Genomic DNA, 27,390 nt, shown 5'->3' with positions numbered 1-27,390 from the left:
TAACATTTATGACTTCTTTTGGTCCTTCAATTGTTCTTCGCATAGCCTCAACACTGAATTCAATCTTCTTGCACCCAATCTCTACTCTTTTTTGCTTTAATCCATCCAAACTGCACAACATAGCTAAAAATACTCGCTCAACCCGAACAAAGAGAAATAAAAGTTAAAAACAATCATAAAGTCTTAATTATGTCCTAAAATGCAAGTTAAATGCAATGCAAATGTAGTATAATTTCACACTTATCAACTCCCCTCAAGCTTATTTCTTGTTTGTCCTCAAGCAAGTATTATGTCTAACTTTCACAATCATGAATGATGATATAGAAACTATGACCCAAAATAACAAGCAATGTTTATGTTGAAACAATCTAGGCATCAAGAGAAGACAATCATAAACAAATTTAATTTAAGCTAAGTCCTTAAGTCATAACAATTCCATGAATTAAGGTCACTCTTCTCTAATCACTCATGTGTTTACGGGTCATAGTGTTTCGCTCAAAAAAATTCATGAAAGTAAATTATCATAGGCTTAATTATAGACCAAATCATCACTGAGTGTATTTGAATGCATGCAAAAATCAAGAAGTCTTTAAATGGTTGCAATGGGACCAATGTGAATGATTTAAGGTGAGATAATCAAAGAAATGATAATTCAAAAGACTTACAAATGTTTCCCAAAATACTTAAATCTTTTAGACATCTGATTGAAGCATTGAGATTATCTTGATATATCTTACTTTATCATATGACCTTTTTTCAATCAACCTTTCTCCTTATGACACATTTTTTTTCTCCTTTTTTTAGTCCCTTCTCTTTTAGTATACTTTGTATTTCTTCTTTTTTACTTTTATTTTTTATTTTTTTATTTTTGTTGAGATTTTCTAAAAGAGAATGGATTAAATTTATTTATTTATTTTCTTCTTCACCTTTTTATGAATTCTTTCATCACATGACATTTTTATCTTTCTCATTGCTTCAACCAAACATCATAAATTACCCCAAATCCCAATTTGAGTAGCTATGAGAAATCATTAAAGTCCAGACTCAAAAATGGACAACTAATGAGTTTTTGATGTTTTTAACAAGTAGTTGAAGGTCAAAAGAAAAAGTCCTAATTGCCTCTATCATTTTAATGCATACAGACAGACTTCAATCTTGAAACGATCACAAATCAAGTTCTAGAATTTAGAATCATAGAAAATTATGCATTTATGAAAGAAGAAAAAAATGGGTTTTATGTAATTGTCAATTCAAATCAGAACCATTATTGTGTTTGGCTCAAGATTATCACATTTGGTACATTCAACAAAAGTTATGAAACAAAGACCTTTATTTAACAAAATTTAATTCATAATTGTCAAATCTAATGTCTTTCATGTTATTATTCTATCATCAATTTTTTTCTTCAATGGTGTCATAGATCAACAATCGTCATTCATGTATACTTTTTCATTTAAAACAGATAGACAACACATAAAATAAACCAGGGGATATATGATATATGATAATGCATGATAATATGAATATTCAACCTAAAAAAATTAAAATCTATATGATATACATGAAATGAATGAACTATCTAAATGCAAAACCCCCCTCAAACTTAGAAATTTACATCGTCTCCAATGTAAAAATCTAAACAATAAGAGAAAGAAAAAGAAAATTCACGGGTTAGGTGTGAAGTATCATTAACTCATGTGCCAATTATAAGTGGTTGGCTTCATTGGGTATAGTGGAAGTACCTGCAAAAGAAGATAAAAATGTCCTAAATGGCCATATGTCTTATATGGACTAGGTGCAAATATCCTGGGCAGCAACACCATTTTTGTGTGTGGCTGACACTATATACATCCCCCTACAAAGGCTCCAAACTCAGGGAGGCACTAAAGTCGACACTAAAACACTAAAATTAATGAATTTAAAAATGTACCTCTAGCGTGGGTTGCTTCCCACGAAGCGATCGTTTAACGTCATTAGCTTGATGGTTGATCTTTGTAGCTCAAGTATGATCCAAGATGGCTATGTTTGTTTGTTTCTCTAGTCGCTCATCTGCTAGATAATGCTTCAAACGTTGACCATTCACCTTGAAGTTTCCCATTTCCTCGTTCCATATCTCAACTGTTCCATAAGGTAAACCTTGGTGACTCTGAACGGACCTCGCCATCTAGACTTTAGCTTCCATGGAAAGAGCCTCAATCTGGAGTTGAATAAAAGAACTAGTTCCCCTACTTGGAACTCTCTGCGGAGTATGTGTTTGTCATGCCATCTTTTTGTTCTTTCTTTGTAAGTACGATAATTCTCATAAGCATCCAACCGCATTTCTTCCAACTCTTGCAGTTGGAATTTCCTCTTTTCTCCAGCAACTTTCAGATCAAAGTTTAGCAATTTGATTGCCCAATATGCCTTATGGTCTAGTTCCAGTGGAAGGTGGCAAGGCTTACCATAAATCAACCTGAATGGTGACATACCAATAGATGTTTTATATGCAGTACGGTAAGCCAATAAAGCATCGTCAAGCTTTGAAGACCAATATTTCCTACTCCTAGGCACTGTCTTCTCTAATATGCTCTTAATCTCACGATTTGATACTTCCACTTGACCACTTGTTTGAGGATGGTAAGGGGTACCAACTCGACGAGAAACACCATACTTCTTCAAGAGGTTTTCAAAATGTCTTTCAATGAAGTGTGAGCCTCCATCACTAATAACCAACCTCATGACCCCAAACCTTGGAAATATGATCTTGGTAAACAGTTTGATGACCGTTTTAGCATCATTGTGTGGAGATGAAATTGCCTACGCCCAATTAGAAACATATTCGACTGCCACCAAGATATATTTGTTGTTGTTTGAAGTAGGGAAATGTCCCATATAGTCAACTCCACATACATCAAATATCTTCACCTTAAGGATGAGGTTCATTGGCATTTCCTGCCTTTTTGATATGTTCCTCACCCTTTGGTAAGAATCACATGTGAGAACAAAGTTCCTTGCATATCTGAATATGGGTGGCCAAAAGAAACCACATTGGAATACCTTTGCTATTGTTTTTGAAGTATTGGCATGACCTCCATAAGAGGCAGAGTGACAACAACTTAGGATCTTTTACACTTCTTCTTCTAGAACACATCTTCTATAAATACCATCACCACAGAGTCAATAGAGGTAAGGATCATCCCAAATATACTTCTTCAGATTTGAGAAGAATTTCTTTTTTTGTTGCGGTGTCATTTCAGGTGGAAGAATTTTGCTGGCCAAATAGTTGACAAAGTCAGCATACCAAGGTGCCTCTACAATGTCGAGGAGGAGGAGTTGCTCATTAGGAAAGAAATCATCAATAGATATGTCCTCCCCCTTTCCACTTGGATGTTCAAGCCGAGATAAGTGATCTGCAATTGGATTATTTGTTCCCTTTCTATCAACAATCTCCATATCAGATTCTTGGAGAAGGAGAATCCATATGATGAGACGTGACTTGGCTTCTTTCTTACTCATCAATTATCTTAGGGCTGAGTGATCAGTATGGACTATAACTTTAGAACGTACTAGGTAGGACCTAAACTTTTGGAAGGCAAACACCCTAGTTGACTTGAGCTCCATCAAGTGTTTTGCTATGAGTGGAAGTACCATTCATCACTTCACAGTTGAATAAAAGCATATAGTAAGCACGCTATAAGCCTATAGAACTGGTTGCACATTTACATTAAATTTACATATAGTTTATAGCACTACCAACATGGCTACTGCTACCTCCAGTTGATATTGAAAGTCTTAAGAAATTGTTTCAAGAAAGAAAGAAAAAGTAAAGTGGTATGACAAAAAAAAGTGTCCAAGAAACTCCAATGCTATTGACGAGTTGCAGTTTACAAAGTAAATATATTAAAAACTCCATCCAATGTGCCGAGTTTTCCTTAGGTAAAGAAAAAAAAAACTCCATTGTCATTGCCGAGTATAATAAAATATGTAAAAAAAGTAAACCTCCACTCTCATTATCGACTTTTGAGTGAAAAAAGTGTAAAACTCCATTGTGGTTGCCGAGATTAATAAAACATGTATATTTTAAAAACTCTACAACATGGTTGCCGAGTCTTGTGATGTTTAGAGAAAAAAAAATAAGAAACTCGACAATATCATTACCTAGTTTTTAAAAAATACATTACTTTAGTAATATTTGTAAAAGGTACACCAAGACTGTAATATTTCAGTCAAGGTGCACGGCTAAAGTAAATTTGCCTAATTTTATAATTAGTAGAGTTTATTGAAGAATTTGGTTACCTCACTCACCCAGTAGATTCTGCTAGCATGTTGTGATGCCCTGATTTTGAGTAACTCAATTAAGAAATGGTTATATAATTAGTATCATAAGGACATTGGTTATTTAATATTTTCACAATATTAAATATTTAATTTTCAATATAAAATATATTTTTAAATTCCATACACTTCTTATCATTTCCTATAAAAAGATTTTACCAAAATCCAGAGAATTAGAAACTTGTTCATATGATTAATTTTAGAAAAGAGAATAAAATACATTACTCTTTTTAGTAAATATATTAAAATGTTCACTCAATTGAACTTGTTAGAAGACATTTTTTAACTATATTATTACACATATGAATATGGGTATTACATTTTTTAAAATTTTAGATATTATAAACTTATAATTTTATCATCTTTGTTCTTTTTGTAAATTTTTACAAACCTATTCTTTCTCATTAGCTATTATATAAAAAAGTATACAATAACATAAAATAAAAAATATATGGACCAATCACCTGTCATGTATGAGTTTTATATACTAACTAGTGTGTCGGCAGTCACTCCGAGTCTGTCGACCCGTATCTTTTACTTTTTAGTATTGAACATTTAATTTTTATATATTTCATTTTAAAAAATTATGTCATTTTTTGGTACATAACAAAATATCACATCATATCAAAAAATAAATTATCATATTAACTAAAATCATAAAATGTATCGTATTTAATTATTTTTACTAAAAAATATTTCAAAATAAAATAAGATAACACATTTCATAATTTTAATTATCCGATGATATATTTTATTCTGGTTGTGCCATTTAAAACAATCATGAACCCTTTCTACAAAAAAAAAAAAATAACTATACCCTTTAAAAAAACTTGATATGAATATTGGTCCTATAATATAATAGGTAGGATTAGAATTTAGAATGGAGATTGTTGTGTAGTTAACGTATTCCAAATCAAATGGGTAATAGAAGACGCTTCACTCAAGTTGCTATAAGTGACGATGAAGACGACAACGATTCACCAATACGACGTCGTTCCACTCACCATTCTTCTTCTTCATTTCGTTCCAAGCTTCAACCCAATAGAAAGAGATTGAAGCTTTTTGATGATGATGAAGAACAAAAAGCAGAAACAGATCCTGAAGAAGAAGAAGAAGATGATGATGATGATGATGAAAATGAAGAGGAACCGGTTCAGGAAGATGCTAAACCAATTGGTGAATCGATTAGGGCTTCTGGTAAAGGAAGAGGACGAAGGAAGCACTTTGAATCATTCGAATTCGATGGAAATCAATACACTTTGGTATTTTCCATTTCTTATTCTTGTTAACCTAGTTCTAATTTTACCCAATTTAGGAAAAAGTTTACAACTTTATGTCATTTGCAGGTAGGGAACTAAACCCTAAACCTTCAAGTTGAAATGGTGGTGAAATTGATAATTTTAAATTAATACCAATGAAAAATTCTAATGGTTTATTAATTTAAAATTGGTAATTTTAAATTAATTTTATTTTTTTATATATGCAACAACATTCATGCATTAATCACTTTTAACTTTGAAATATATTTATTTATTTACCTTTTTCTCCATCAATTTTGTATTTTTATGGCGGTTTACTCTTGATATCAAGAGTATTTAACCTGCATTGTTGTATTGTATTGTGAGTCTGATTTCAATGATTTTTTGTTGGCTTATTAGTAATTTAATAATATATTTATACAACACCAATTTCAGCAACGGATAAAGTTCGAGTAATTATGAAGAAAAATAGTTTAGGATTACTACTAGTAAAAGACATAAAATATAGATGAGTTTCATGCACTTCCCCCTCCCACTTTAATTAGGGCTATTACATTATTAAAGTTTTGTACTCATAGCCTTTAAATTTTATTTTAGCAAATTATATTTTTACTCCAACCTAATATAATATTATTTGTCCTTTTACACCATTTAACAAATTTTAGGTAATTAGTAATTAGACAGTTACAAGCTACAATTTTATGACTATAAAAATATATTTTTGCCAAACAGAGCTTTTTTAGTGGCGCATAACAAAATGAAAGGTCAACTGTGAAAAGTAGTCCATTCTTTGATTCTTCATTGAATGTCAATGTAGTTTTTTAGTCATTTTGAAAATGCCTACTTGCTGCATTTGTAATATAGTAAGTGGCAACTGATACTGAACTGTGGTTTGGGGATTCAGCCATTGGCTTGGGCAATGGGCATTGCCTGTGAGGTTAATGGTCATCTATTGAAATTGGTTCCCAAAATCTTCTCTTACAAGTATGTTGCATTTTTCTTTTGATCATGCAACTTACTGACTCTTATTCTTGACTTATTTTGTTTCTGTAGGAGGACCCGGTTCTTCTTGTGCCAGAGGATAAGGACCAAAAGCCCTATGTGGCAATTATTAAGGTAAGCCTTGAGAAGTATTTAATTTTTCCATATGTTGAATATATTGTTGAACATTTGTTAGAATTTAAAGTTTTATGACAGTTGATGTCTAAGCAGGCAGCATTTACTTGATTGTGGTGACCATCATGGTACATGCATGGATGAAGAATTAATAAATTCTATTTGAAGTACATGGAATAAAAAAAAAAAATCTACTCTCATTAATGATCATGTTTTCTGCTTCAGAATTTTATGTGCATAATATATTTCAAGGTTGTTTGGATCAGACCGGATGGTCTGGCCGGTCCAACGTAAACTGGATAGGGGAATAACTTCGTAAATGTCAGAAAACCGTTCAGTCAGCCTGTTTGCTTTAAACCGCTGAAAATCCGGTTGGACAAATGTGTTACAATCAACCGTGAAACTCTCTCCCATCTCAATCCTCATCCATCATTAACCGGTTATAATATATATGACACTGTCCAGTCCGACTGAACGGTTAAATCGGTTAGAACCTATATGAGACCTCTCCTATTGGAAATCTTTGCACATGCGTTTGCTGGAGTTAGCATGTCAATTTGCCCTTGCCAATTCTGTAATGTATGCAACACAATGTTGTCAAACAGCTTGAGCTGCACTTATTATATGAAGTGTTTGGAGCTCCCTTTCTTTTTTCTCTTCTTTCACATGGGAGAGTAGATTGTTTATTCTCTGGCTGCAAAATATATACCTCATTTCTCTTTCCACCTTTTGATTTTTGGAGTTGCTTTGCTCTCAGGATATTGCACAGCTTCTAAGTGGCAGCATCATGGTTACAGGGCAGTGGTTTTATCGTCCTGAAGAAGCAGAAAGAAAAGGTGGTGGCAGCTGGCAATCAAATGATACAAGGGAGCTGTTTTATAGTTTCCACCGTGATGAGGTTCCTGCAGAATCTGTCATGCATAAGTGTGTGGTGCATTTTGTTCCTATACACAAACAGCTCCCAAATCGTAAGCAGAATCCTGGGTTTATTGTGCAAAAGGTGTATGACACGGTAGAAAGGAAACTATGGAAGCTAACTGATAAGGACTATGAGGACGGTAAACAGCAAGAAATTGATGAGCTTGTTCAGAAAACCCTTCAACGTTTGGGTGATCTACCTGACATCGAAGCTGAAGAAGCCCCTGCTGATCAGGAAGATCTAACAAAAAATAAAAGGATATTAAGGAAAAAAAGTATTTTACCTCTCGATGTTTCAAGGGAGGATGAATCAATTCATAAGAGTGACCAACATCTGAAACCTGAAACACCATGGAGTTGTGTAAATAATGCCTCGGAGCATTATCGCATATTAGTGGATCTCAATGCACTAACGGGAGATACTCATCGTGACAAAGGCTTGGAGAAGTTGCTTCAAAGCGTTCAATACATGTTTAATTGTGATGGAAGCCTAAAGAAGGAAGAGAAAGGAAATGGCAACTCTGGTGCAATCAACTCTGGAAGCAATAACAAAAGCTTAGAATTAGCAAATGAACATCAAGACAAGGGTCAGAAGGTACTTGATGATTTTTCCTTTTTCTCACCTTCGTCTATTTATTCTCCTTTCCCTTGAAGTTTATTGTGATTCAATGTTCACTTTTTTCACTGTATAGAATTCCAAGTCTTTTGTCTGGCCAGATGTGGCTGTTCCAGCTGTAGTTGCACTGGAAAAAGCTTCACATGATACTCTTTCATCAGATTATCAGAAGTATAACCAAAAGTTACGGCAACTAGTATTTAATCTCAAGGTCAGGAGCTGCTTTTCTGCATAACTGCTTGTATATTTCATTTTGCATAAGGCAGTACTTCTGCTCTCGTATGGATTTTTGTTTATACTACCTAATAAAATCTTGTATGGAATTTTGTTTATATTATCTATTGAAAGTTAATAAGGTGGTGATTAGAAGTCTGATATGATGGTGGCAGTCTTAAGTCTTAACTATGTCATATATAGGTCATATGATTGCTGGTGAATTGTTGATTATAATTTTAGAATTGATAGTTTGCAGCTTTGTATGGACTGCTTTATTTACTATTTCATTGTGTTAGTTATTTCTTCATATTTGTGATTATGTCCAAATTGTACTTTAGTCAGATCCATTGATGCTTAGTCACGATGTGAAATCAGTTATATTTCAAAAGCTATATATTGTTTTTAATCTTGAAAGCATGTTTACTCCCCCCTCCAACTGGACCGCATTAAATTTATCAGATAAACAAAAATAACCAAATTCTTTTTTGCTTCGTATAGGACCTAGTGAATTTGTTTTGGGGACTATTGACTCTTACCACAACAATTCCACTCACATTTTGTTGATTTGCTTATTGAGTTAGCTGGGGTTCAATTCAAATGAAATAAACTAGCATAAAACACGTAGATCTTCAAATAATGGAAAAACCGAGAAAGAAACAAAAACCTGCCTTGCTGTAACAATGGTGATATTTTCTCAATCACCACGACCAATGTTTGCTGTTTCTGCTTCACAAATCACGTTGTATATGTTTGTACTTCGCATATCTACTGATGCGATAATGATGGCTTGCCTATATTTATTGTTCTCCTTTTTCTTTTGGATTCTTTGCAGAACAATGCAGTGCTAGCACGTCGTCTATTAAATGGAGAGTTGGAACCTTCAAAAATATTAAATATGACTCCCAATGAATTGAAGGTATAGTATCTATTGGGGATTAGAGCATCAGTAGATTCTAGTGGAAGATCTTAAAAAAATTCCTTATCTTGAACATTCTTGACCACCCTACATTCAACCTTATGATTTGTTTTCTTTGTATTTTATGGAGGCATCTTTATTGGGTTAAGTCACTGTTAACATTGGTGGAGTGTGTGATGAACTGATGATAAACATAGTACTATAGTTCATTGCATTTGAACTTCTGACGTTCAAGAAGCCATGGACTTGAAAGTTTTGGTCCTATTTGTGTTTATTTTGTTTGTGACGGTGTTTTGTTGGTCAGTTCTACTTACTAAAAGGACAAGGTACTTCAAAACCAATTTAAGATTTTCATAAATTTCTAGGAAGTTGGTCCTATTTGTGTTTATTTTGTTTATGACGGTGTTTTGTTGGTCAGTTCTACTTACTAAAAGGACAAGGTACTTCAAAACCAATTTAAGATTTTCATAAATTTCTAGGAAGTTGGTCCTATTTGTGTTTATTTTGTTTATGACGGTGTTTTGTTGGTCAGTTCTACTTACTAAAAGGACAAGGTACTTCAAAACCAATTTAAGATTTTCATAAATTTCTAGGAAGTTAACTTTTAAAACGTTGCTTGTGCTTTAGAATAATGCTAGGAGATGATTTCAAAAGCCACATGTGCTGTTTGTTTGTACTGAAATAGAAGAAAAATAACTAAAGTTATGAATGACTTATATCATCACTTTTTAACGCCACCTTTGAAAAGATTAATCTGCTCGTTGATTGTGTGGTTTCTTATGGTTATCTACTAAACATTTGAACTCCAGGAGGGTTTGACTGCTGAGGAAATATCCAAGAATGAGCCTGATGAGTCACAGCATATACAGGTCATTTTTAACCCCCATCTTTATCTGTTAAATTGTGTGGAGATGTCTGCTAACTCAGTTTTTCCCCGAAACAGATGACGGATGCCCGCTGCTCAAGATGCATGGAGACTAAGGTTGGCTTGAGGGATATCATACATGCAGGACATAATGATCGATATCAGGTTTGATTTTTTTATTGATGAATAATGATATTCTCAAATCACTTTTTCCCTCGTACTATTTTACACCTATTTTATAGTTATTGATCATCTACAATTGTTGTTTCCAAATGAAAAATCTTTTGATCAATAGTTTATAAAGTAGGTGTAAAAAGGTGATGTGAGATGATCCTTTTCCTTTACTGATATCTGGAATTCCAAATTGATGAGTGTTAACTCCATACTTTTTTTTCTGTTCTCTTTAACACACACACACTCTCTCTCTTATAAGCTTCAACACACTCTTATTAGGTGATATCTCATTTAAAAAAAAAGCAGTGTTACATGAGACTCAATAAGAGAGACTGTACTAAAGTGACGAAGACGCATTTTTCTTCCAAAACTGTCATCTGTGTTTTTACGACTGTTTAATTTGCTGCTCTGCTTGTTCAGCTGGAATGTATTGCCTGTGGTAATTCCTGGTATGCCTCCCGTGACGCGGTGTCTGTGCTTACCATAGACGGATCAAATTCTAAAAAAAGTGTAGGAACCGCGCCATGGGCCACATCAAAATTTGAAAATGTCGAGAAGAAGCTGGTGAGTCCTCGTGAACATGAAAAGTCTGCCAATGACATGTTTAAGAAGACAAGTGAAGCATATATGCCTGTTTTGGAAACCCAGAAATCATTTGGCAAGTCCAGGAAAGATGAAAATACTGAAGCTAAGAGAAATGCTGACTAGTAATATTCTACCCTTAACTAAGTGTATATTTTGTTTCTTTAGGAGTTGTAATAGCAAAAGTTTATGTGTATTGTGTAGTTTCTGTTCTACAAAGGGTTGGTTTTCTGTATAGCTTTAACTAATTTGACATATGTCATCATGTTATTATAAGTATGCATGCCACAGAAATTCTCTGCAATCCACAATTTAGGTGATGTATTGTTTGTCCTTTAACATTTTTGCTGTTGTGTGTGATATTCAGAGTAGAGTTTCAATCATTTATGTTATGAGGTCATTTTTTTCTACCTTTAATTGAAAAAAGTAAATTTTAAAATTACATAAAATAAATAAATTAATGCATATATATATATTTGTTGTAGTTTGGATTCATGTCTGTGCACTTTTTTTATGATCTGAATTTTTAGTTTGATTTATGTGCATGATCTTCTATTGATTGTGAGATTCTGAAATATCATTACAAGAATAAAAATAATGTAGGAGCATGTTTAAGATTCCATTGGCACATGCAACTATTTTCATTTTACTTCATGTTCCTTAAGTGAATTGACACCTTTACCCCTCCATGCCTGTAGTGAAACAACACTTCTTTATCAACACCTCCGGTGATAAAGGTTTACCAGCCTTGTCCTGATCAAGGGGCATCGCTGTCAATAAAACAAAAGTTACTAATAAATAGGGGTGTAAAAGTTCAGTTCGGTTTTTAGTGCATTTTAGTGATCAAACCAAACATAACATATGGTTCGATTCCACGCATTTAACCGCAAATTTAACTATAGAAACCGAACCGTACCACTCTTGAATGGTTCGATTCGGTTCCACAGTTTTACCTATTATTTTTTTATAATTTTTTTGCATCAATTGAAAGTTCATATTATAAGAAATATTGTTTGTCCATAAAGAGAAAAATACTACTACTGTTATTATGAATCATATATGGATGAGTAAAAAAATTGAAACTCATAATTGTTTGTTAGTATCATATATAAGAATTATATAATTTATAGAGAAAAAAAGTGAATTATCATATATATAATAATACAATCCATAATTAGTAACATATAACAATACAATTAGCAACATATATATTAATTAGTAAAACATATAATAGTTACATGTATAACCTTACAATTCATAATTTTTTTGGTTTTCCATAGGTATCCTTGTATTGGAGGTAATCATGTCCGAGCCGGGAACATCCACAGGTACGTGGGGCTAACTCTCCCAGCGGACATTTTTTCATCCACAAGACTCGAACCCGAGACATTGTTTAAGGTGAATCAAACATGTACCACTTGAACCAACGTGTTGGTTTACAATTCATAATTAGTAACATATATAAGTATATAACAATACATGGTATATGTAATTTCAAACTCAATACTACAAAAGTTGGAAGATATGTTCTAAATCATCAAGACATTAGGAAACAATTTAGTAAGTAATAACATGTATAATATTTACATAATAATAATTTAGTAACATATATAATACTACAATTCACATAAAAATTGTAAATTTAAACTACAAAATTGGTTGAAGAATTTAAACAACAATAAAACATTATTCACTAATATCTATTTCTTTAACATACGGTTCGGTTTGGTTTCGGTAGTTTCTAAATTTATAAAACCATAAACTGAACCGAATATAAATGATTCCTTAAAAAAGATAACTGAATCAAACTGTGAAACTGGACTGAACCACATTTTACGGTTGGTTCGGTTTGGTTCTATCAGTTTCGTAGTTTAAACCAGAACCACTTACACCCCTACCAATAAAGATAAAATTAGAAATGATTAAATTAAGATTAAAGTTAAGTACCTATCATCTAAAAGATAATAAAATTGTGTGTGGATGAGGCTAGTAGAAACCTATATAAGAATATCGAAATGATTAGAAGATATTTATAAATCAGTATAATGTTGAAGATAGAGTGTTATTGAATGTAATTAAAATTAAGATTTGATTCTTGTTATATTATTATAAGCGTATAAAAATATTCAATGTGTCATTTACGGTAGGTTACATATATATCATGAGACATATTTGTTTTTATCACCAAAATATTTGTTAGGTAGATAATAAAATTGGATTGACCATTTGAAAACATGTTTAAGAAAGATCACGAATTGATCAACTAAAAAATGCTATACTCTTTTTTTAGTCTTCCTTTGGTCGGAGTGATTTTGAATGGAAATAATATGAGAGAAGAGAATAAGAAGAGAGTTTTCATTTCTCCTTATTTGGTTGAAGAGAATAGGAGGGAAGATAAGGGAAATTATGGTGGATCCCATCATAATTTTCTTCTCCTCAAGTTACGAGAGAAAGTGAGAATGAGGAGTTTGAATTTAGAAAATAACAATTTTATCTTCCTTTTCAAAAGAATTATAATAACACATAAAAATTAAAAAGATACTTAATTTTGCAAATGTTTTTAAAAAATAGTATTTAATATGTAGCTATTGTTTTAATTAAATTTTAAAAATGTGTATTTATTAATTTTAGCAATAAAATTAATTTTAAATTATAACTTAGTGTTAAAGTTAATATGACATGGGTATTATAGACTATACAGAAAATGTCACTTTTCTTTCTCTTTCTCTTGTATCAAACAATTATCTAAATCTACAAATTTTCTCATCAATTTATCACTTCTCTTACCTTTTCTTCTTATCCTCTCTCCTTCTATTTTTCCCCTCAACCAAATAGAGTTTTAATATAATCAAGTATATGTTGTCATTTTATAGATAAAAGTACATGATTGTTTCACCCAACAAATAAATGCCGTTAAAAAATGTCATTGTCTATATGTGGTAAAGTATATGATAAGTTTCAAATTTGTATATATAGTATGTTGAGTAAATGTTTATCTAATATTAAGAGGATTTATGGAACACAATTATAGACAATAAATTTATCTATTTTTGATTTGTTAATGAATGTTGAGAAAGCACCAGGCTTGTTATTACGTAATTAATTTATTATTAAATGTGGGATTCCGTTCTTAACATGTCATATACACCTTTCCCAAAGCCATTACATAAATGATTTGTTATAAAAACCACTCTCACTGAAACATAAGACATCCTTAAATTCCATAATTACCCTTTTTTCACTAAGTACCAAAGACCAAATTACAAAGGTTGTCCACCAAGATAATGGAGGGTTAACTTGTCTTTTCGCATAGAATACTCTCTCTCTTTCTCTAGTCAGATTCTTCCTCGGGCTTTGCTACATTGCTTTGGTAAGATCCACTATCAAATTTGTTAATTATTAATTGTTTTTATTATGATTCCGTTTCTATTTTTCTTGAAAATATATGGATTTATATATTATTTATCCAGAAAAATATGTATGAACTGATAATATTAAGAGTTTATTATATTATCACTGTATCATTCATAATTTATTTTCAATTATTATCGACTCTTAAATAAAAATAATATAATGAATGATGGTTAATACACCAAATGTGTACAAAAATTTATTTAGCTCTTATTTATTACTATATCTATTTTATCTATGAACATTATAATTTTGTTGCACCAATTACATAAATTGACTCTAACAAGATCAAAACTTAATGGTCATTGTTATAAAACTTGGGCTAGACTGGCCGGTTTAATTGTTTCAACTGTGAATCAAATATTTGATCGATTCAAGCTTCTCATTTAATCAATTTTGCACAAAAATATTGGATTGACTCGGTTTGATTCAGTTAATTTAAGCCTAAGATTAGTGATTCATATGATTAGACCGGACCATTCAAGTCAATCAAAAAAATATTTTTTTTAAAAACAACTAAAACAATGTCACTTTGAGATGAAAAAACTTTTAACTTATTTATAATTATATTTGTCATTTGTTAACTTATATTATATCAAAAGTTTTGTTGTTTAATTTAATTCTAACTTATGTGCACTTTTTATTGCAACTAAAGCATATTTGTGATATTTTATAATAATAAAATATTATTTGTTGGTTATTTAATTAAGTACGATAATGTTTTTAAATTTAAAATATAGAGTTATTAAATAATATTAACTAATATTATGAGAGTTTTAGAATTTTTAATAAATTGAGTTAACCGGTCCAATCATTTACCCATTGATCAAACCAATGATTACTCAGTACCCTGATTGAGCCATTGACAAATTCAAGTTTAGTAACACTGATAATTGTTATTATATTTACATAAATTAATAAAATATTAAATAAGAATATACATAAAAATAACAATTTTAAAGAGAACATATAAATGAAATCTTCTAACAATGAATATATAAGAAGGATAAACAACAAGGTTCACATTAAACAATATCAACTTAATATAATAAAGTATATCCTGGAGAGATAATTTATCTTCTCATACCAACTCATTAATAGACATTTGTAATATTTTAATGAGACAATGAACATTACAAGAAACAGGACTAATCAGAATTTGACTTCATGTTTAGTTTGAAAACATTGATTTATGAAGAAAAGGAGTTGAAGTTGAATTTTGAAAATTAAATGACTGAGTCAAGCATAAGATATACTACATTAAATGTTATATGTTTATATATGAACCAAGTTGATTGTGTTTTTTATATCAATGATATTATTTTGTTAAGTCAAGACAAAGTTAGAAAATGTAATTTGCATTAAACTCAACATCAACACCATATTCATCTTCACACCTATAAACAACTCATACAAAATCATGACTTAAAAAAACATAAAGAAATGAAGATTATATGATATGATATGATGTTGGTTGAAGAACATGTAGGGCCATGATGTCCATAGGAAACAACAAATAGCAACAACTTGTTCCTCGTGTGAGAGAGACTTCAATGTTTCTCTCTCTCTATTCCCACTTTTTGTCTTTCTCTAACATCTCTATTTTTGGCATCACTTGTTATTACTACTAAAAGTGATTCATTGAAATAAGCTGAAGTTCATTGCTTTTTGTTCTAACTTCTATACCCACTTGATTTTCTTGGCTTATTTTGGAATTATGAGTTGATTATGGGCCAGGATTTGACCCTTTACCAAATGGGTTGGTTTCATAAGTTATTTTCATGGTGACTTCTTCTCAAAGTTTGGATATTTATGATTCTGCATTCATATTGCTTATAAGGGTTTCTTTTTCATACACTCTACCTCTGCAAGATCTACACTTTCTACACTATGTATGGCTTTTTTTCCTTTTTTCCTATTTATTTTATTTTCTCTTGCATTTTATCATGTTATGCTATGGTTTGGTAACAAAGTGTACTTCATTATTATTATTTTTATAAAATTATACATTTTTGCAGCACTAATTGGTGTCACTTTAATCACATTTTGGTTGATTTAGAGATTCTTTTTTTTATATGGATCAATAGGATTTATTTTTTGGTATGCAGAAGAATCAGATTGTTAACAAAAAATCCTCAATGGTAGGTTTTTACTGTCATTGGGGTACTTCTTAGACCAGTTTAATTGTAGCAATCAGATTATGTGAAGTGGAGTTGGGTCTATTGTTGCATTGCCGAAAATTAATTTCGGTTGTTTTTCTGAGCATTGCAGGGTTTTGGATTCATCAATGGGACAAGAGTTGAAGTTGGATCTCAATGACAAATCTTTGGTGGGTCTGAGTCCCAACACTGTTCTTTCATCTGATCAATATTGTTCCAATGCGAAGAAGATATCTAAAAAAGGAAAATCCATTGGGAAAGACGAATTTTTTACCGTCAAAGGGAAGTTTTCAGAAATCAACTTTACTCGCTTCCGCAGCTCCTCATGTAAGAGCCATCTCTCTAGACCTCATGAATTGGAAATGGAGGGTAATATAGAAATGAGGCGTGGTTCCGTGTATCATAGTTCAGAGGTTGTAAATAATATAAGGAAATTGAGTTCTATGGGAGGAAGGGAAAAAATAGAAATTTCAAGGAAGAGTGGCATGGACACGTCTTTTTCAGGTAGCATTGTCGGCTCTTTATGTGGTTCAGACGAAGAAGAATTCGGGCATAGATCTTCAGTGATATCTCGGCATTCAAACTTGGGTTCCCCGTCTGTTTCCAGGTGCAGGGCTAGAATGGAGCCGAACTCTCTGAATGGCTTTATTGATATTTGTATAGATTCACATGTTAGAGATAAAGGCTCTACTGTTGTAAAAGGGAGAGACTCTATAAATATAAAGTTCAGAAGTGATATTGCTGCTGGTTCTCGAATTGATGACAATTCTCTCGAAAAGGATACAGTTCACTCATTACAAAAGTCATTTTCAGCTAAGGTGGATGTATCCTCCTCGCAATCTCCATCAGAAAGTGATTGCTCATCAAGAGCGTATCCAAAATCCCGATTCAGCCCTATCAGGAAAAGGCTGAATCAATTCGTGAAGTCAAAATCTATGAGAAGTCCTGTGAGTCATATGCTGGAAGCTAACCAGCTCAAATCAAATGAGACAATGAACATTACAAGAAACAGGACTAATCAGAATTCTTTGCTAAATGACTCATCTAATGTAGCGAAGCATTCTGATATTATTTCGGATTTCATCAATAGAGAAATACAGCATTCAGGTATAGGATCTTCACCGGTTCACCTGCATGGTAATCTCAAGTTGGAAAACAGACACGGACTGCCGTGTTTTGAGTTCAACGTGAAGTGCCCCGAAGATGTGTTCGTGGCCAAGGCATCAAGAGCAGGTAATGCTTTCAATTGGGTATATACCTTTCACTCCATTGATAATATAAAGAAGAGCTATGCCTCTGATTTGGGATCCCATCGTTTAGACAAAGATTCCTCAGTAGCGGCACAAATGTTAGTTTCGTGTAAATTATGTTCTGAACTAGAAGGCAGCGTATTTGACAACAACTTTATGGTGACAGAATTTGTGTTGTATGATCTTACGCACTCACGACAAAGTGTTTCATCTGAAAAACGGTCTTCCTGTAAACAAGATTCTTCTAAAACTCTAAATGCTTCTTGTGTTGGATTGAAGGAAGAAACTTTCAGGATAGATGAAGAGAATGTTACGATTAAAAGTAAAGTTCAAGTCAAGCCTCTATCGAGCAATGTTGAATTTGGTCAATCAAATTCTTATCCTTTGTTTTCCACCGAGTTGAATTCAAATCTTGAAACTGCTGCCATTCTTTTGCAAATTCCTTTTTCTAAGAGAGAAAGTTTGAAGTACAAAAGAAGGGATAAGATAAGTGCGAAAGAGTATTCCGACATTATTGGACGTCCTACAGTAATAGATCAGAGTAGAAGAAAGAGCCTCCATGACAACAAAATCGAGGAACAAATGAAGGTGGTAATATCAACTGGCAATCACGGCTTGCCAACTGGTGAAAGCCAGGGTCCTTCATCATTACTTGATCGATTGAGACATGGTGGAGGTTGTGACTGTGGTGGCTGGGACATGGCCTGTCCCCTTATTCTTTTAGGCAATCCGAGTATTCAATTTTCTGAAGACCAACCTCTTATGGAGGAACATCAGCCACTGGAACTTTTTATTCAGGTACAATTTGAGTTTTACAGCAACTGTTTTTTGAAGGGACTTAAATAGATGACATGCTTTTGTATTTTAATTTTGAGTTACTTAGGGTACAGATATTGAGGCAAATAACTTCCTGCGCTTTCGTATTCCAGTTTCGAAAATGAGTTCCGATTTCTTTTGGAGCCATTCACTGTGACTATTAGAAGATGGTTGTGTTCCGGATTTCTAGCAAACCATGCAAAATGCAATAAGTTTTACTTTTTAGGACATATTTGGAAGTTCTTTTCACACCCATGGTTTTATGTTTTATGCCTACCGGATAAGTTGTCCAAAAGTATAAAAAAATCGGATAGCCTATCCGGTTTTTTACAATAAAAAAAGCCGTTTGGACGGCTTATCTGAAAATATGAGTGGGTGTGAAACTTAAAAATGTGGATGTAAAAAGAACTTCCCAATATATTTTAGGCAAATAAAATTGTGAAATTCCGTTTATCGTTTATCGCTATCTTTTGTTGATCTTTTAAGGAGTACTGCATTACAGTATCACAGTAGATAAGAAGATCCCCCATACTAAGCTTGAATAATTACTCAAATTAGCAATGAAATAATTCATCCCATTATTTGTTTAGCAATTCTTTTATAGAGAGATATAATATGTTGACAAGTGTATAAAATAGCTATATGATACTCACTATAGGATTGGTGAATGAATTAATTTCATTAGACATATATAGGCTTTTCAATATCAGTGTTTCTCATAAACCTTTCTCTGTTTCTGCAGTGTTGTTATTGTTTTGCTTTGTTATGAGATTGTAATTGTTTTCTCTAATTCTTATACCCTTTGATACATAGGGAGCAAAAGATAACAATCCTACCTTCAGCATGAAAATAGTTGAAGAGGGGCAATATGCTGTCGATTTTCATGCACAATTATCCACATTACAAGCATTCTCCATCTGCGTCGCCATCTTGCATGGGACATCCGCCTTCAATGGTTCCGGGCACGAGAAAAAGCAACCATTAACTCAATGCAGTTCGCTGAAAATGCTTACCGAGGATGAAGTAGAGCGTTTGATCAAATCGTTCACAGCCGAAAAGAAGAAAGTATCCAACAAGCCTCAGAAAAGGTTTCCTCAATCCTATGTGCCAAACCCGCCTTTTTCGCCTATTGCAAGAGTGTGATTAAATGGAAAATATATCAAGAATTTTGCCGACATATTACTAGAGATCAATGTTTTGTCATTGAACATGATTTATGATAGAATATTATGATATTGTTTGATCTACATAGCCGACCCCACCTAATAGGATAAAGGCTTGGTTGTTAGTGTATTGCTGAAAAACGCACTCGGAATCACAAGGGAAATTGTAAATGGACTGAAGTTGATATGGGATAGCACATTAGAGAGATGTTAGAATCATTCTTTGTAATAAATATATTTTATTCCAGTTACTGAAAGTTCATGGAATAGATACTTTATATTATTCATACATTAATTAGTGGGGGAGAAAATACTTTACATCTATATCATTTATCTCTTCATGTTTGTATTTATTAAGAACCTGAAATGATAAATAAAGGGAATTGGATTGGAATAAAACCAATAATTTGTTGGTCTCTCTTATTGAGTATATAAAAATTTGGTACAACCCAAAAGTGCCTTTTTTTTCTTCTCAACACCTAAATTGTTACATCATCACTTTCCTTTTATGTAATTGATCCACTTTCATTTGAATGGTTCTATTTTTCACCTAAGATCTCTTCTCAGTTTTAGAGCTTTTTGTCACATCAAACATAACCTCTTTTTCCTTCTTATTAAGGAGGTAAAAAAAGTATGTTGAAAAGTTAGCTTAGCTCAACCCCTCTTATCGACAATACCTTAAAAAAGAGAGATTCAACATTAGGAAGTTGGTATGGAAAGCAAATTTATGATGTAACAATTTTATCCTTTAGAAACAATATGATGTGAAAGTAAAATCAATAACTTGTATCTCCATTACTGGAAAGATTCTTTTCCGGGTCAATCCAACTTCCAAATAGGCCCAGGAAAAAGTGGATTTTTAGTAAATAAGTAAAGGGTCAATGGAAAGTTATTTACCAAAATCAGCTTGCTTTTGAACTAATTTGGAAGTCAGTTTGATCCATATTGACATCTCACAATGTACCTTTTTTTACCCACCTTAGGAAATTGATTTGGACCCAAATTCACTTCTAAATGTGACTATTTAAAAAAATAAATAAGGAAAACAATGTAAAGTTGGCATGAGTTGAATCAACTTCTCAACTAGCCAAAAAATAAGTGGATTTTGATACATAATATTTGGGAGCAAATAAATTTTCCAAACCATACTCAAATAAAAAGCTCTAAAAACTCAACAAACATAAAGTAATATATGTGTATGGTATTATTTTGTATATTATATATATTGTCTAAACGCATAATGAGGGATTCAACTATTTCATTTAAAATACCAGAGGCCCAGACACACAAATAATGCAACTCTAAACAGAGCATCACATTTTATTTCTAATGTTTACATTTCTACTAATATTTTTTTGATTTCTGAAAATTTCCTAGATTACATGACCATAAATTGAAAATTGCTATAAACACATTATCTAAGATATGTGTCACATATTTACTTATACAACAGAATCAGAGATTAGATGTGAAAATAAAACTAGATAGCCTACATTACAAAAGGGAGTGAGAGTGGTGCTGCTGCTACTCCTAATTTTTTTATTCTTAATGCCAAGTTTTTGTCTGTCCTCACTATTTTTGTATATGTACGCAATGGCGTAGCTTTACCCCGACAAGCGGAGAGTCTACTTCTAGAATTTGAACTCTGCATGTCACGAAGCAGCAACCTTACCGTTGTGTTGAGACACACCCTCTTCTAAAGAAAATATCCTCTTGAAAAATTCATATGAAGCAAAGAACATTGATCCTTGAGACATGTACATAATCAATCTTGGAGTCAATCCCCTGATTACATACATGCAAAGAACATCCAAAAACAAATGTCATCATGCAATTTACACTTGAATAGACCAAATGTATTGAAAGTGGCTCCTATTTCTGTCATCAAACATTTTCTTCTGATATAAATGATGACTCGACTCAGAAAATAATACCTGTATAAGCCTTTCAAACCTTCACTTTTGCTAATTTTGTAAAGGGCATGGAACACACTATCATATTGGTTTCTAGACCCTGGAACCTGCAGTGTACTAACTACTATCAGAAGCATACATTAAGAATGAAATTATATCTACGATATTATAAATAAATAAATAAAAAATATGGCGGTCCAGGGCATGAAGTTCTAGTGGGGTATGGGGAGAGATGTACACAACCTTACCCGCACTAGCAGAGAGACGGTTTCCGGGTTTTGAACCAAGCAACAATCTTACCATTGTGTCGAGACTCACCTTCATATACAATATTCTAACTCCTTTGAAAATTTAATTTGAAGATAGAATGTCATTGAAATTAAAAGGAAAAAAATCAGATTTAGACAAGAGTGGTTTTAAATTAGATCATTATAGATTGTAGATTTTAGGATGAATAGAAGCAAAGTTCACTTAGAAAATGATAAAGGACAACGACATAATTGATACAAACATGATACTTTCATAAAGATCAGTTGCAGAAATAAGAAAGGTCGTGTTCCACACTTCCACTTCACTAGTAGAGCAATAAGAATTATAGGGATCACTAAGCATCACAAAAAATATCATGAGTTACTTGCAACACATTGTCATTCTATAAAATCATATATTTCCCTTAGAGTGAATATAATTGAAGTGCTTGTTGATTACAAACCTGTGTTTGTAACCTTGTCTTGATCACATCGAACGGAGTTGTGCATAAAGCAGCAGTTGATCCAGCTATTCCTCCACAGACTAACTACAGAAAGTTAAAAATCATCTTAGTCACATTGACTGAAGTAAGAGACGAAAAATGACGGCCAAGAAAGAGCAAGGAGCAGACACTAACTTACAGTCTGAAATGTGTTATGTTGAATACTAGATGGCATCACTTGCTTCAAGCTTTCATATGTGTAAAACTACAATTAGTTGCAGAAAATAGTCATAGATTAACCCTTCATTTCTGTAGGACTTAGAAAAACCAATAACAAAAGAATATCAACAGTGGAGGTTCGAGAAGAAAGAAAGCATCAAGAATGATAAGTTCCTATATGCTCATATTAAGACAAGAAAAATCCCACGGTTAAAGTTGGCCACCAACATGAAAAATAATTAATGACATTGGATGCCACCAATTACTCATGCAAACATCCCCCTATCCACCTTGGTGACAAGTGTCACTGTCAGCAACTGCAATGTAATTGATAAATCAGGATTGAATGTTGAAATACTTACTAACCTTGATAATTGAATGTGGAACATTCCGGCACAGTACCGCTCCCCAACCTGCATACAGGGAGGGGAAACCACCGTTTCTTAGAATTCCAACCAATGCATCCCTGCAGAGATATACTCTGATAAATCAATGCAATTAAAAAGGTTTTGCATGGGAGATCGAAAGTTGGAGGCCGAGCTATTACCCAGACATAACAAAGATCTCTCACGAGGTAAATATTTGAGACTTTCAAAATAAACATAGAAAGTAGACACTGGAAATTTAGAAGATCTTCCGAAAAAGCTAACAGATATGAATGATGGAATACAGTTCACGACAAACACAGAATGCCGGGTGTACTCGAAGCAAGTACAAAGAACTAGGGCATACCAGCAGTTGCGGTAATGAGACCCAACTTGCATCTGCTGCTTTATTCGCTCACTAGGAGTAAAAATAAAAGAGGTAGCAACACTTGCACAACCACCTCCCACACAATGAGCAAAAGAATAATACTCCTGTGAAAAAGAAGGTTGATACCTTAGTTGTGTTAGTAAGAGCATTGTAATTATAGTAAGGCACAAACTCATCTAAGATATCTAGCATTACAAGGTTGCCAGTGACGTTTAGCTCATGTAGTTTCTCTCACCTAGATAGTACCAAGTGCAGAAACAAAAATCTGGGAAATGAAAAATATAAGACAGAAGGAACAACAGAGTTTCAATGATCCCACTTACATGGGTTGAATATAGAAAAAAGACAGGGCTACCTTTGGAAGGTAAGGAACCAAAGCTGCTTTAACTGATTCATAGGTGAAAGTATAGACTGCAGAAATTGGAGCCGAAGATGCAATGTTTGAGGTAATTCCACGATATAGCCCAGAAAAACCTGAAATGAGTCTATCAAATGTAAGCAGAAGCCAGCTAAGGTAGGACTTAATTCAAAAGGGAAAGCAACCTAAATAAGACAACACATATAAGCTACATTGGTTTCCGACAAGAACATGATTTCTCTTATAAAAGCAAACCTCTATCAGAAACAATTGATTTGCCAATGTAAAAGATAGACCTCTGTTCAGCGCGACATGATTGAATGACTGTCTTAACTGTGTCAACAGGATGCAGACAAAGGCTGACACATACACCAGCCAATGCCCCAGAAAAAGCATGTTCTTGCTTGGCAAGGGGAAATTGAGGCTTCTGAGGGGTTGCAGAGAAGATCTGAACCTTAGGTTCCTCATCCGTTACATCCAAGAAATGTTTTTTTTGGACTTCCAACAATTCATTATTATCGATTTTGTGTTGGCACAGCGTAGAAGCACTATTACAGGTATCTATATAGTTAATATGATAGTCTGCATAGATGCTAGAAGACAAGGTCTGACAATAATCAATATCTGCTTTAGTATCAGGCACAGCTTGAAGGAAATAGTCCGAACACAGAGGGCTAACTTTTCTTGTTTCCGGAATTGCATCATTAGATAGTGGTAGACCTTCGGCATTGCACTCATCACTCTTATCATCCACTGCAGGGGTGATTGTATCAACTGAAACACATTCCTCATCCACAGGAGACTGAGTTTTCGTATTCTCGGGTTCAGTAACCTTCAAATGATCTGCTAGTCCTTTAGCAGCATTCCTACTCATCCACCAATACACATTTCCTGATCTAAATGTAATTTCCCCACTCCCAATTTGCACATCTTTCCGATTTTTATTTGAATTGTTACCACCCACATTCCCAAATCTCTGGAATAAAAAATGAACGTAATCTTCGCTATCACTAAAGGATTTAATTGCTGACATCTTCTGTGTTACCTTGGGAAAATCCAATTTTTCCTGCACAATGCTTGAACTAATAGGGAAGTAATTAGTGTTATCGAAAATAAATGTTCTGACATTCCTTTTCTCATCGATGATATCAAAAATCTTATCTTTCTGGAACCCTTGATCATCTTCATTCACTTTTGCCTCAGGGAGGAAAAACGAAAGTGGTCGACTAGCCGAATCCCATATCCGGCCTATTGCCGAAATGAGCTGAGGGGTGCTCAGTATTTCATGGGATTTCAATTCAGAACTCCTATAGCTTTTCTTACTCTCATTATTGGAAAGACAAGGCTTATAATCTACACAAGAAATATCAGCCTCAATGGATGAACCCCTATATTGTTTCGACCGATATTTAATAGAAGGTTTATCGCTTTTCGGCGATTTATTGCATCCAGACATATTCACATATACTCTTCAAAATCCCCTTTCAAGAAGCAGATATGCTAAAAATGCCTGGACAGAAAAAACCCTGAAAATGCAACAGATAGCATCATTAAGTGAAAAAAATTATGACACACATTCACATATTTATATACTGATAATCAATAACACATACTTAACATTCAATTTCATTTAAGAAACTTTGTTGAAAGTCCCTTAACTATATAACAACACAAGTAATTGTTCTAGTGTATGAAAATAGTTTTCAATTCATGAATTGAAAAAAAAAACTACTAAACTATGAATTACATCAACACTTAAATTTCTTGTCTAGAATAGCACCCAAATGAAGGTCCTCTGAAATAAATAAATAATAAAACATAAAATGAAAGAGAAGCTATGTGTTGCTAGGTTAATGAATTTATGAATTGAAAGAAAACAGATAAAGGAATTGAATTTATGAATGAAAAGGGAAAACAAAAAAGTGGGAAAGTGGAACCTTGATGAGAGGGAAAGTTGAGAAGAAGATATGAAGAAATTCATGTTTTGGAAGAAAGAAGAAAGAAGCAGTGACTGAGTTTATGACTGCGCTGAATATCGTTCTATGAATTGCCTAAGAGTGAATATCCCCTTTTACAACTGTACTTGTACAATATTTACTTATTTAGTGCATTTTTATACATATATTTGTTGATCCTCAAATTTTGAATAAGACTAATCTCATTAGGATTTGTGGTGTTGCTCTCAGAGACATTTCACTTTGGGATCTAGTACGGCCTTTCACCACTGGATCAACGCGTTGTTGATTATTTTTATATTTTATGAAACAAAAAACCTAATTTACCTTACTCTGAATCCGACATAATACCAACATCTAGTAGAGTAAGGTCTCATTGGATCCCCAAGATCGAGAGTTCGATTCCTATATATGATACTTGTTAGAAGGGTAACCACAAACTCAAAATGAATTATTTTTTTTACCCAAAATGTAAAAATACATTTAGTAGTACCAAAAAATCTAATAAAATGAGTTACTTGAACGAGTTTGGATTAGTCTATTTTTTGTACAGACTAAAATGAGCGGGCCATATATTATTCTACTTAAAAAATTAAATTATTTTAATTATTTTTACAATTTATTTATATAAATATAATTGACCAATCAGAATATTGATATGTAAATTTTTATCATAATATCATCCTTGACCCAACCCACAAATCACATCACAATTGGTAATTACTAGTTAGCGGTGGAAACAAAATTACTGGACAAATTTTTTTATTGAAAAAATGACAGATAGTAAATCCCAATAAAAAAGTCTTGAGATCCATATAAAAGTAAATATAAAAATTAAAATATTATCAATGATTTTAACAAAGGATTTATGTTAAAAAACCAAAAACTGCCTCGTTCTCTTTAAATAGAACGAGGGAAAAAACACATTGTCTTGTAACATGTTAAACTTGTTAACATACACAAAAGACTTCTAGTCATACAGTAGTTAATGGTACGTATAGTAGCTAAACTATTAGGTGATATGTATTGATGAAAGGACTAACGTAGTTCCATATTGAAAATATCGTAGCTAAATTTAAAATTCAATACTCGATCTATGTACTTTCCAACATACCCGACCCATGTTGAAAAGTCTAGTGAACTTGTATTTGAATTAGACTTCTTGTGTTTGAAAGAGTTTATATTTAAGTTTCGTAATAAATGTTAGAGTAAATTACATGGACTTCCCATGAGTTTTAATAAAATTGTACGAATTACTACTCATTTTTTGTACCTACACAAACCACCATATTTTATATATGTATGTTATACTGACTACCTATGCTGTTAGTTGGCCGTTAAATAACAGTGTCATATACATATCACATATCATTTAATAAAATAGTATAACAAAATACTCTTTTTTGATTTCATATAAAATATGTTTCAATATATTATAATGAATATATTGCTCTTAAAAAATCTCTAGTGCCTGCACCCAACAATCAAATGTTAATTCAACATAAAAGGAACCAGCAATAGTTCCTGCAAGAAAGAAATATCTACATTTTTTCTATTTCCAAATGCATAACATATATTCTAAAAAATTAGTTGAACATTAGCAGTCAAAAATCTTTCCAAGCTAAGTACCATGCCATCACCCCTGTCCTTTGAGAATAATTAATTTATCATCAAAATTTTCTAATAGCAGTAGTAACTCAAGAACTGTGACATTAACATACATTAT

The 27,390-nt window shown here is 32.7% G+C and overlaps 3 protein-coding genes across 5 annotated transcripts; 2 read left to right on the top strand and 1 right to left on the bottom strand.

The window, feature by feature from the left end:
- On the top strand, positions 5,194-11,296 carry LOC109333269. Its single transcript, XM_019568664.1, has 8 exons — positions 5,194-5,576; positions 6,627-6,689; positions 7,447-8,202; positions 8,300-8,434; positions 9,272-9,355; positions 10,165-10,224; positions 10,299-10,385; positions 10,815-11,296. The coding sequence occupies exons 1-8, from the start codon at positions 5,232-5,234 to the stop codon at positions 11,100-11,102; spliced, it is 1,818 nt and encodes a 605-aa protein (XP_019424209.1). The 5' UTR covers positions 5,194-5,231; the 3' UTR covers positions 11,103-11,296.
- On the top strand, positions 15,882-20,048 carry LOC109333466. Of its 2 annotated transcripts, XM_019568958.1 has the most exons (3): positions 15,882-16,279; positions 16,649-18,594; positions 19,426-20,048. In XM_019568958.1, exons 2-3 carry the CDS (start codon positions 16,675-16,677, stop codon positions 19,753-19,755), a joined length of 2,250 nt encoding a protein of 749 aa, XP_019424503.1. In that variant the 5' UTR covers positions 15,882-16,279; positions 16,649-16,674; the 3' UTR covers positions 19,756-20,048. The 2 variants fall into 2 exon arrangements, with proteins under 2 accessions (XP_019424503.1, XP_019424504.1); XM_019568959.1 differs by lacking the exon at positions 15,882-16,279 and having other exon boundaries at positions 16,516-18,594.
- On the bottom strand, positions 21,134-25,750 carry LOC109333510 (probable S-adenosylmethionine carrier 2, chloroplastic). 2 transcript variants are annotated; one of them, XM_019569030.1, is made up of 9 exons: positions 25,647-25,750; positions 23,965-25,235; positions 23,707-23,825; positions 23,331-23,455; positions 22,965-23,064; positions 22,579-22,644; positions 22,401-22,484; positions 21,710-21,795; positions 21,134-21,560 (listed from the first exon to the last, which is right to left on the bottom strand). In XM_019569030.1, exons 2-9 carry the CDS (start codon positions 25,163-25,165, stop codon positions 21,428-21,430), a joined length of 1,914 nt encoding a protein of 637 aa, XP_019424575.1. In that variant the 5' UTR covers positions 25,166-25,235; positions 25,647-25,750; the 3' UTR covers positions 21,134-21,427. The 2 variants fall into 2 exon arrangements, 1 of the variants encoding a protein (XP_019424575.1); XR_002106024.1 differs by having other exon boundaries at positions 21,445-21,560; positions 22,575-22,644.

This window comes from Lupinus angustifolius, chromosome LG18 (assembly GCF_001865875.1).
Source record: "Lupinus angustifolius cultivar Tanjil chromosome LG18, LupAngTanjil_v1.0, whole genome shotgun sequence".
In the NCBI taxonomy this organism is placed as follows: domain Eukaryota; kingdom Viridiplantae; phylum Streptophyta; class Magnoliopsida; order Fabales; family Fabaceae; genus Lupinus; species Lupinus angustifolius.
This window is presented reverse-complemented; position numbering and strand designations above follow the sequence as displayed.

Excerpts from the sequence above, each read along its gene's own strand:
- LOC109333510 (XM_019569030.1), bottom strand. The coding sequence starts at position 25,165 with ATGTCTGGATGCAATAAATCGCCGAAAAGCGATAAACCTTCTATTAAA. Across the intron at positions 22,645-22,964 it reads TTCCACATTCAATTATCAAG|TTTTACACATATGAAAGCTT; the intron begins GTTAGTAAGTAT and ends AACTAATTGTAG. Across the intron at positions 22,485-22,578 it reads AACATAACACATTTCAGACT|TTAGTCTGTGGAGGAATAGC; the intron begins GTAAGTTAGTGT and ends AACTTTCTGTAG.
- LOC109333269 (XM_019568664.1), top strand. The coding sequence starts at position 5,232 with ATGGGTAATAGAAGACGCTTCACTCAAGTTGCTATAAGTGACGATGAA. Across the intron at positions 8,435-9,271 it reads AACTAGTATTTAATCTCAAG|AACAATGCAGTGCTAGCACG; the intron begins GTCAGGAGCTGC and ends GATTCTTTGCAG. Across the intron at positions 9,356-10,164 it reads TGACTCCCAATGAATTGAAG|GAGGGTTTGACTGCTGAGGA; the intron begins GTATAGTATCTA and ends TTTGAACTCCAG.
- LOC109333466 (XM_019568958.1), top strand. The coding sequence starts at position 16,675 with ATGGGACAAGAGTTGAAGTTGGATCTCAATGACAAATCTTTGGTGGGT. Across the intron at positions 18,595-19,425 it reads CACTGGAACTTTTTATTCAG|GGAGCAAAAGATAACAATCC; the intron begins GTACAATTTGAG and ends TTTGATACATAG.